This window comes from Pyrus communis, chromosome 15, assembly GCF_041283825.1.
Source record: "Pyrus communis isolate YQ-2024b chromosome 15, ASM4128382v1, whole genome shotgun sequence".
Lineage (NCBI taxonomy): Eukaryota > Viridiplantae > Streptophyta > Magnoliopsida > Rosales > Rosaceae > Pyrus > Pyrus communis.
Window position 1 is genome coordinate 38,516,928 of NC_142579.1, and position 11,797 is coordinate 38,528,724.

Genomic DNA, 11,797 nt, shown 5'->3' on the forward strand with positions numbered 1-11,797 from the left:
ATTATTATCCCTCAACAATAACAAAATTATTTTCAACAATCTTGATTGCACGGATCGATGATGTAAATTTGGGTCCAAACACACATCACGAATATAATGGTTTCTCTAATCAAAGTCACAGAACCTAGCCATGCTTTGTTTACGGTATATGGATTGGGTCCATGTCAGTTTTTGTCGAATGAAACTGATAGACTAGTGCTACTTTGACATTGTCTGCCACTAATTATTCATTCGTCATAATGTAGGTATGACATAGTCAATATTTGGTAAACTAACACCATGATAATAAAATAAAATAAATATTTGTGCTCTACCAGAAATATAACAATTACAACATGTGAATGTGACGATCGCGTCAAAAAATTACTCGACAAGCACAACACATGCATGCAACTTAAATAAACATTCAAAGTTGATTGTTTATTTTTTTCAGTTTACAAAGTCTAATGTCTTCCAAAGTTCCAACGGTACGTTCACCAATAAACAAAGCTATACCGTATATGACTAACAAACCACACAGAACCTTACCAATAACCTGAAATCGCTAGTTGCCGGCTTTAATTAATTTAATCAGACACAAAGCTGCTGTAAGCCTGACATCCTATATTTATTTGAAACTGTAATTGCCATTTTTTTTAGCAAGGGAATGATCACATGCTTGCTATAGAGCAGGCAAGTTATCTCTGCTGCGACACTTATCTCTGATCAACTGATGAGGCTTGAAGCCACGACGGGGCTTCTCACCACATGTTCACCTTCACTCTCCACCCAACTCAGAGAACCAAAAACCACCGCCTCTTTCATTACTCTTGGACCTTTTATACTCAGCACAAAGCTCAGCTTCTGACCCACTTCCGTGAACTCCGACTTCTCCGGAACCACTCCAACCACAAATCCTTTCAACGGTGCCACGCTGGCAACGTAGGTCGATGGCCCCTTTCCTAGGTTGGTCACTGTCCTCCGGAATTCATGAGTCGTTTGTACGTCCGAGTGCCTCTTGTTTGAGTTGAAGAATGCAATGAAAGAAGGGTAGTTAAGATCTAAGGAAGGAGTTGAACAGTCGTTCGAGGCATATTTAGTGATGGTTTGGATTTGCTTATTGGTGTAGTTGAGTGCACAAAGAAGGTTAACGTAATCTTCAATTTTCGCATCGTAAATGAGCCCGGGGTCTAGGGCTTTGTTAGGGTTGACATGCCCAGCTCCGATGGCTAGAGGACTAGCTGACTGGTAAGCGTCACCGATGTCTTTTATGGGGCTACCCGTGTTATCCAATATGTCTGATGTCGTCATCATGGCAGATCTAATAGCAGCAGGGCTCCATTCTGGGTTTGCACCTTTCAGAAGCGCCGCTATTCCAGCTACATGGGGGCAAGACATGGATGTCCCTGACAACAGATTAAAATTACTAAACAAGTCTTTCTTGCCTACCATGGCCGCGAAGATATTTTGAGGCCATGCAGCCAAGACTAACGACCCTGGAGCCAGAATGTCTGGCTTCAAGGTCCGGGGGAAGCTAAAGGAAGGCCCTCTAGACGAGTAGCTGGTAACACTTGGTGCTGGTTTGGCCCCAAGAAGTGTCTTTTGAAACTCCAAGCTTGCTTTTGGCCGTGAGTTGCTGTTGATGTAATCTTTGATCACTTCACCTTCCTTTGGACTCAGAAAGACTGCGGGAAAAATGCTTTGGATGAATAACTCCAAATCTGTGTTGCTGGTAATGAAGATGCCTCCGGCAACATTTGTGCTGCTGACATTATAAACTTGATAGTACAACGTATCATTTCTGTCCTGGCACACGACGATCTTCTTCCCCAACTGCTTCAATGTTTTTGTGTTGTTACACGCATCAAAGAAAACAACTGGAAATTGGGTTGAAGATGAATTTCCGGGATAGAGCGTGGACCCCGTGACGGAGTTTCCATTTCCATGATGCGCAGTTCCTTTGAATTCCCGATCAATTGTCCCTGCTGCAACCGTGAGAACCCAAGGGATACCATTGTGCAAGGTACCAAATAAAGGACCCTCATTTCCTGCCGATGTGGACACAAAAACACCTCTCTCCAAGGCAGAAAATGTTGCTATGGCAACAGGATCCTCATACAAATGAACACCATCAAACCCAAATGATAAGGACAAAACATCCACACCGTCTATAATTGCTTGCTCAATGGCAGCAATTATATCGGAAGACAATGCTCCCTCATCCCAAAAAGCCTTGTACATGGCCACATGCGCTCTAGGAGCCATGCCACTGGCAGTTCCTGGGGCGTAACCAAAAAATGATGCCCCGGCCACGTAATTTCCTGCGGCCGTAGACGAGGTGTGGGTCCCATGCCCGTCAGTGTCCCTCGTTGAATTCACCTCAATGGTCAAATTGGGATTCTGGGCAACGAGCCCTTTGTTAAAGAACTTTGCCCCAATAAGCTTTTTGTTGCACAATGAGGAGTGGAATTGGGTGCCACTTTCACATTCTCCTTTCCATCTTGGTGGGATTTTTGACATTCCATCTTCGTTAAAGCTTTCACTTTCTGGCCAAACGCCCGTGTCCACCAACCCGATGATCACGTCTTTGCCGTAATTCGCAACTGGCCACGCTCCGGATTTGGAGTTGAGGCCAAGAAACTGGGAGGTGTGAGTTGTGTCTTTTTTTACTGGCAAGTCTTTCACTGAAGAAATGTAGCCTGGAGAGCTTTTTAAGGCCTCAAGCTCGGAAGCAGTGAGACTTGCACTGAAACCATTCATGGCATGAGTATAACTATAAATGAGTTTGGAAGAGAGGGCGGAGGAGAAGGAGGTCGCAGTGGTGCTAGGGGTAAACTTGCCTAATGCGGAGTCTAACGTTGCCAAGTACCATGAATGGTGATCAGAAAAGGCTTTAGGCATCACTGATGAATCCATGTGGATGATATAGTTTTGGGATTGAGCAAAGGTTGAGACAATTGCGAGGTGTGAGATGGTGGCAATGGAAAGCCAAAAATACAAGGAAACATGATAGTAACTAGTCATGGATGTTGAGCACAAGGGACGATATGAAAAATTTAGAATACAAATGAATTCGTAAAGTTTGTAAACTTATAAGGCCATTTAGGAGTTTTAGGAACCAATCCCAACAAAAAAGTCCTCATCACCATCTGATTATCTCAACTGGGAGTATATTATGGATGATATATTATCAAATAATATTAGAGAGATTAAATTTGTAGACTAAATTTTGTAAACTAAATCACATAGAAGTTGATGAGTGGATTATTACTTAAACATTGATAAACGTGCCAATTTTCTAATGGTGACACATCATTTAGTTCACAAATTTAGTCTCCATATCATTACTCATATATTATTGGTGTCCAATTGCCATGCATGTTATGGATAATATATTTACGTAGATGAAGACCGTTCATTTGGAGAAATTTTTCAGTGAGACCAGAATACAAAGTGGTCCAAGGAGACCATCTTGTCATTGTATGGACCGCCACAAAACAAGGGCATATGGGGAAATTGGGGTACACAAAGCATGCAAAATGCAAGTGGAAGGAAGTAAATATCAGTATCATTAACAAAATATAGTGAAGAGAAATTGTTTTAGAACCTAAATAATCTCTTTCTGTACTCAATTTTAAAAGTGTTCTTTGAATTTTCTATTTCAACCTGAAATAAAATAAAATAAAAATCTCTTTCCACACCACGAGTTTGAGGATTTATTCAAGCACGGGTTTTGATGCTTCTCTTCCATGGCTGCCCAATTGTAGAAATAAAATCTCAAAACTCCAAAATCCATCGGAACTTCAAATTAAACTCAAAAGCATGAAGACCCCTTTCATGGCTGCCCTATTCGAATATCGCCTGCAGGCATAAAAGAAGAGGGAGTAAGAGATAACAGAGTACGGGGAGGGAGAGAATATAAGACGATAAAGAGGAGAGGAGACGCCGAAAAGTGGTGGAAGTTGAGGTGGTGAGGTTGATAACTTTCGTGGTCGGCATCAGTAAAGGTCCCAGAAAGTGGTGAACTTTCACCCTAGAATTCATTGTGGTGGGGCTGATAATTGTTAAATGGAGATCTAGAGGGGAAAAAGTAAGGTGTGAAAAAAAGTTTATTGGCTCCAAATAAAATTTTCTAGGTTGTTCTACAAAACCAACAAGCTATAAAGAGACTTGGACAAACCGACTACTTATGTACAATCATTTTCACTAGTTATATTGTGGCGGTTCAGATTTGGCACATATTATTGCACCAATTATGTTGTTCCAAGGTTAAGCTTAAACTTTATTAGTTTGCTATTTTACCATGTTCAAATACAATAAACCACATGCAATCATGCATCAAATTCTTATAAGTGATCACTTATCTGATAAATAAAAAGTATGTTGACTTCTAAATTTTGGGATCACTTGATTTTTCAATTCCTTTCATCCCTCCATGGTGAGGGTGACCTAAGATGCTCAAGTTTTCACTGAGACCTAATCAGAGAAGAGACTATATCTAGGGAATATGGTTGCTTAATGGACCACTGTAGCATCTTCCCTTTCTACGGGGCAAAAACGCAACCAATCGACCATGGAGATTGTATAAAAAGCAATTTTTATGAACGGGCGATGCATTTTGATGATGCCCTTGCCCATTGTAGCATAAAGGTTGCTTTTACTAGAAACAGAATTCGTAAGTAAGCAGTAGACATCTTAGTGTGTTGAGAATAACTTATCCACGCACTTGATTCGTCAGAGTAACATCGTAAATGAGTGATGCAATATGATGCAGTTTAACTTTCTCACATCGTACTACATGACGAATTGTAAGTAAGTCTCCCTCAATGTCTCATGGTGGTAGTACTCCAATCAAATTTCTTTTATTTTTTTCATTACTGAAAATCGAGAGAACGTCAATTCGTAGTGTGCAGTCTTCAATCCTTCTCCCAAATAAAGGGTTATAAAGGAAGGTGATTTTTACACCTCTTAATTTTTAGTTCAAACTAGAACTGTGACAATAAAATTGCTAGGGTAAGAAAATAAAAACTCGAGGGATAGTATGTACAAAATTAATCTACATCATGAGTACGTCCACTTTTAAGTAGTTTTGACAGAAAGAGCTTCTATACCACGCGTTTATCTCTCTCATATATAGGCGAGATGAGACAAACGGGCATTTTACTACACAACTATGTAATAGCTAAGTTTCTGTTAGCTTTGACATTAAGGCATGCATATTGGTTTTAATTGACATAGATTAAAACTCCTAAGATTAAAAACAAAAGAATATAACAAAAAACAACAAAAACAACAAAAAACAACAAAAAGAAAATTAAAAAGAAAGAAGAAAAATGCAGGTATCAACTCAAACAATGAGGCCTGTCCAATATCTCTTAAGTAGCATCGACATAAACCATTAAACCAAGTAACTCTTTTGTTTTCTCTATTTAAGCCTTCCGTTTTGACATAGACAATACCGACCAGAAGTTTTATTATAAACTCGATCGAACCTTGAACATAACGTTTTGCGTTTAAACACAGAAGGTCAACATCATTCACTAATCAACAATGGTTCTTATAAAGCTTGAAAATCGCTCTATTCTTTGCAAATCGATAAGTAGAAAGATGGATTTGTACAACATGTCACACTTCTGTTGTTAATGCTGTTGCAGATCAACGATGCAGTATCGAATGTTGAGGAAATCCAGACATACATCATTCACATGGATCATTCCCACAAACCCGAATCATTCTTAACGCACGAGGCATGGCACAAGTCCACCGTAAAATCATTGTGGTCTTCATATCCTGCAGAAAAAGATGATGACGGTGAAATGTTGCTGCACTCATACAGCAATGCATGGGTTCAGTGCAAGGCTCACTCCTTCTCAGCTGTCTAGATTGGAGAAATCCCCGGCTCATGTTGCCACATATCCCGAGTCTTTTGGCAAGAAGTTCACAACTCACAGCCTTAAGTTTCTTGGACTTAGGCAGAACCTCGGTCTATGGCCTAATGCCTCATTTGGCCAAGATGTGATCATAGGAATTATTGACACAGGAATCCGGCCAGAAAGTGAGAGTTTCAGTGATAAGGGAATGTCAGAGGTACCATTAAGATGGAAAGGCGTGTGTGAGAATGAAACTGCATTTACCCCGTCTCTCTGCAACAAGAAGCTCATTGGTGCTCGATCTTTCAGCAAGGGGCTCAAAGCTGCAGGTATACCGATTTCTGAACGTGACTATGATTCGCCAAGAGACTTCTTTGGCCACGGAACACACACATCATCCACAGCTGCAGGCAACCATGTGCTCGGTGCAAGTCATTTCGGATATGCAAAAGGCACGGCAAGAGGGGTGGCGCCCCGCGTGCATGTTGCCATGTACAAAGTCTTGTGGGTAAGAGATTCAGAAGAGAGTGCAGCTAGTGATGTGCTTGCCGGGATGGATCAGGCGATTTCTGATGGTGTTGATATCATGTCACTATCTCTTGGATTCGACTTCCTTCCTTACTACAACGATATCATTGCCATCGGTTCTCTTTCAGCAGTTGAGAAGGGAATTGTTGTCATATGTGCTGCTGGGAATGATGGTCTTGATGATAACTCGACATACAATGGAGCACCCTGGATCACAACAGTAGGAGCTGTCACACTTGATCGTACTTTCACTGCTACCTTGACTCTAGACAACGGCTTCGCATTTGAAGGGGAATCATACTTCCCCGAAAGCGTTTACAACTAAAGTTAAAACCCTTACCTTTGTGCACACCAATTTGGGGACAAAACCGGCACCGCAAGTAGCGTATTTCTCTTCAAGAGGACCAGACCCCGTCACCCCAAGCATTCTAAAACCCGACATTCTTGCTCCCGGTGTTGATGTTCTTGCTGCAGTTGCACCTAACAAGATGTTGATGGAAGTAAACAACTATAATTTGGCGTCAGACTATCAACTAATTGTTAAAGTCCCACATCAGTGGGTTCAATGAAACCCAATGGATTTAAATAGAATTACCCTACTCTAACTAATATCTAGGTCTTTTGTGGTAAAACCCCACACCTGACGAATTTGGTAGGTGGTTAAGTTGGGGACAATGTCGGTGTTGTTAGAGTGGGGTGGGCCCAACGATCCAAAAATCCAACATGGTACTAGGACATTCAATCAACATAAAAAAAAAAAATCTCTTTGTGAAAAAATATCAAAAAATATCTCTTTGTGAGAAAAGCTCTCTGCCCTCTGTTTCCTCGTTTGCTCTCTGCCCTATGTTTTCCCGTAGCAAGCTACTGCTCATATTTGTCATATGTTGCTTCATCTTTCTAGCCTAATCCGTGTGTTTAGTTTATTGAGATGAAAGATTGTTTGAATATTAACATGGTATCAGAGCCCATGGTTCGGGCCCGTGCAAGCCAATGAGCTTGTGTGCAAGCCAACGAGCTTGTCACTCATAAGGAAACAAGTATGAACTCTTAATATAAAGACAACCGTTGAGTTCCATTGAAAACAAGTGGGTCAAACGTGAGCCGACCTCTGAGTTTCAATTACTGATGTGGATCTCCACGTGTGAACCACTAAATGTTCTATTGAAAACAGGTGGGCCTAACGTGAGCCGACCTCTGAGTTTCAATTACCGATTTGGATCTCTACGTGTGAACCACTAAATGAGATTACATATGAGGGGGAGTGTTAAAGTCCTACATCGGTGGGTTCAATGAAACCCGATGGGTTTAAATAGAATTACCCTACCCTAACTAATACCGAGGTCTTTTGTGGTAAAACCCCACACCTGACGGATTAGGCAGATGGTTAAGTTGAGGACAATATCGGTGTCGTTAGAGTGGGTTGGGCCCGGCGATTTAAAAATCCAACAAGAATGGAAAGATGTTCACCAAAGATATCATGTTAGTTCTTGATTTGAAGCAAAATTTGCTAAGTCTTGGACAACTCATTAAGCATGGCTACTACTTGTATTTTGGAGACAATACTTGCAAGATATATGATGGGAGGAATCGTGAACAACTCTTGGCTAAGATTGAGATGAGGAAGAGTAGAAGTTTTCCTCTTACAATTGAGTATGCAACTCAATCAACACTCAAGATGGAAGTGCAAGAAGATTCAAAGCTATGGCATAAAATTCTTGGCCACTTGAATTTTCAAAGTCTTAAGAAACTACAAGAAAAAGAAAAATGAAGAAATATGTGAAGGTTGTGCACTTGGGAAGCATCATAGAGATTCATTTCCACCTAGTAAAGCTGGGAGAGCAAAAGCTCCATTGGAATTGATTCATACAGATGTTTGCGTACCATGAAGTCCTCTACTCAAGTGGGAAACAAGTATTTCCTAATCTTCGTAGATGATTATTCCAAAATGATTTGGGTATACTTTCTAAGGCAGAAATTAGAAGTGTTCTCAATCTTCAAGAAGTTTCAAGCTATGGTTGAGCGACAATATGGTTATCTAATCAAAGTTCTTAGAAGTGACAGAGGAGGAGAGTACACATCCACATAATTTGATAAGTTTTGTCAAGATATTGGCTTGGAAAGGCAGCTTACTGTCAGTTACACTCCACAACAAACTGGAGTAACTAAGCCAAAAAAATAGAACCTTAGTCAAAATGGCTAAGGCAATGTTGTATGACAAGGGAATGCCTCAATATTTGTGGAGGTGAGGCAATTAATACAGCAATCTACTTAATGAATAGGCATCCGACAGTAGCAGTTGAAGGCATGACACCATTTGAGGCATGGAGTGGAAGAAAGCCTTCCGTGAATCACTTGAGAGTCTGCTTTGCTTATGTTCTGAAAGAACTAAGACAAAAACTTGATGAGTCAAGTGAAAGATGCATTTTTGTAGGCTATGCTTCACACACAAAAGGGTACAGACTCTACAACTTAAAAAGGAAGAAAGTTATGGTTTGTAGAGATGTTCTCTTTAGTGAAAAATCTTCGTGGGATTGGAATCAAGCAACCATCCAAGAAGAATCTACACTAATCAGAATTGAAGAATAAAATTAGCCAAATGATGAGGAAATTGAGGAAGAAATTCCACAATTGTCACCTGAAAATAGTCCTCAAGTTCACTCTCCCACACCTTCGAGTCCAAGTTCAACGCTGGTTCGGCTAATAAGCTTAAATGAAGTCTATGAAAGCTGTAATTTCTGTGTTGTAGAACCGGAAAACTTTGATGATGCAGTGAAAGAAGATACATGGAAGGCTACAATGCAATAGGAGATCAATGTCATTATGAAAAACAAGACATGGGAACTAATGGACATACCTTGTGACAACATCGTCATTGGAGTGAAATGGATTTATAAGACTAAGCTCAATCAAGATGGTTCTATTCAAAGGAACAAAGCTAGATTGGTAGCAAAGGGTTATTCTCAGAAACCCGGGATTGACTTCCAAGAAACCTTTGCACCGGTAGCTAGGCATAAAACAATCAGAGGCCTTATTTCTGTAGCTGCTCAAAAGGGGTGGTTTCTACACCAACTTGACGTCAAGTCGCTTTCCTAAATGGAGTCCTAAAAGAAGAGGTGTTCGTTGATCAATCTCAAGGATTTGTTCTTAGAGGACAAGAGCACAAGGTGTACAAGCTTAAGAAGGCACTTTATGGCCTGAAACAAGCTTCAAGAGCATGCTATGGAGAGATCGACTCATATTTCAATGAAAGGGGATTTCAAAGAAGTGAGAATGAACCTGCCATCTATGTCAAAACCGAAGGTATTTCAGATATCCTTATCGTTTCCTTATATGTTGATGATTTGGTTTATACTGGAAGTAGTGATAAAATGATCTTGAATTTCAAAAATGACATGATGAGGAAATATGAGATGAGTGATCTAGGTATATTGCATTATTTTTTGGGAATTAATATCATTCAATCAAATTATGGTATCTTTATTACTCAAAAGAAATATGCAAAATCACTTCTAGAAAAATTCAAAATGGTTGGTTGCAAGCCTGTTGCAACACCTCTAGTTATGAATGAAAAGTTTCAAAGAGAAGATGGTAGTGGTGATGTTGATGAATCTATGTATAGAAGCCTAGTTGGGAGTTTTTTGTATTTGACAGCGACTAGACCCGATATTATGTATGTTCCAAGCTTGTTGTCCAGATTTATGCACAAGCTTACTCGCATTCACTATGGAGCTGTAAAAAGGATCCTAGGATACATACAAGGTACACTTTACTTTGGTATTATGTATGAAAGGAATGTTGAGCCAAAATTGTATGGGCTCTGTGATAGTGATTTGGGAGGTAGTGTGGATGACTTGAAGAGCACATATGGCTATACTTTTACGCTAAGGACTGGTGTATTCTTTTGGGCGTCTAAAAAGCAGAATTCAGTTGCACTATCAACGGCAGAGGCTGAGTATGTGTCGGCTTCAATTGCAACTTCTCAAGGTGTGGTTGAGAAGAATTATGCAAGATTTTGGTGAGAAACAAGAATCAGCAACTCCTATCCTTTGTGACAACAAGTTAGCTATTGCCATGAGCAAGAATCCTGTCTGTCATGGCAAATCAAAGCATATTGCTCTGAAGCATCAGAGGTGTTGTGGAAGACAAGGAAGTGGATGTTGTTTACTGCAGGATAGAAGATCAAGTTGCTGATATATTCAACAAGGCATTACCAAAGGACGTATTCATCTACCAAAGAGAACTTTTGGGAGTGAAACTGCAAAGCATTAAGAGGGAGTGTTAAAGTTAATCCTTTGCTTTAAAGTTAATCCTTGCATGTAATTTGAAATGTTTGGATCTCTAATCTATTGCCAACATGTATGGCATAGATCTTTTGTAAGAGGGCTGATCATTTGCCTTATCAGTTGTCTCATGTACTGGGAGATTCAATCAATATCAAAAAATATCTCTTTGTGAAAAAATATCTCTGCCCTTTGTTTCCCCGTTTGCTCTCTGATAGCATGTTGGATTTTTAGATTGCTGGGTCTGTCCCACTCTAACTAATACCGAGACCTTTTGTGGTAAAACCCCACATCTGACGGATTAGGCAGGTGGTTAAGTTGGGGACAATACCGGTGTCGTTAGAGTGGGGTGGGCCCGGCGATCCAAAAATCCAACTTTTGTGGTAAAACCCCATACCTGACGGATTGAGCATGTGGTTAAATTGGAAACAGTATTGGTGTCGTTAGAGCGGAATGGGCCCGGCAATCCAAAAATCCAACACTAATGTCAGGGACATCAATGGCAGCATCTCATGTTGCAGGAGTTGTAGGTCTCCTAAAGGCTGTTCACCGTGAATGGAGCCCTGCTGCCATTCGATCAGCGATCATGACCACAGCGTACAACCTCGACAACACTAGAAACACCATAAAAGACCAACAAGACGGTCTTGCTGCCACGCCTTTAGAGTTCGGTGCAGGCCATATCAACCCAAACAGAGCCATGAATCCTGGACTCGTCTATGACATGGATGTGCAGGATTATACCGAGTTTCGATGTGGTCTCGGATACACTACCAAGCAGATGAGCGCTATTATCCGACGAAGTCAATGGAGTTGTTGGCAACAACCTACTGAGTTAAACTACCCTTCTTATAGCCATCTTCAACAGCACAGACAGCTCTCTGAAAGCGAAAAACTTCACTAGGGTTGTGACAAACGTGGGAGATGATGCATCAAGTTACTTTGCATTTTTGGAGGGTTCCTAAAGGAATGAAGATTGCAGTGGAGCCTAGCACTCTAACATTCACGGGAAAGAATCAAGAACAAGGTTTCGTGTTAAGGGTCGAGATCGATAGCAAGAAGGTGACGTATGGCTATCTGAAATGGATTGATTAACATAACCACATAGTATCAAGCCTTGTAGTGGTCGTAAATTATTAG

At 40.6% G+C, this 11,797-nt stretch overlaps 1 protein-coding gene and 1 pseudogene across 1 annotated transcript; one reads left to right on the forward strand and one right to left on the reverse strand.

Moving 5' to 3' along the window:
- Positions 1-394: 394 nt before the first annotated feature.
- LOC137715936 (subtilisin-like protease SBT3) lies at positions 395-3,043 on the reverse strand. Its single transcript, XM_068455303.2, has one exon. It carries the CDS (start codon positions 3,001-3,003, stop codon positions 706-708), a length of 2,298 nt encoding a protein of 765 aa, XP_068311404.1. The 5' UTR covers positions 3,004-3,043; the 3' UTR covers positions 395-705.
- Positions 3,044-5,529: 2,486 nt separating this feature from the next.
- Positions 5,530-11,797, forward strand: LOC137714786 (subtilisin-like protease SBT3 pseudogene; annotated as a pseudogene).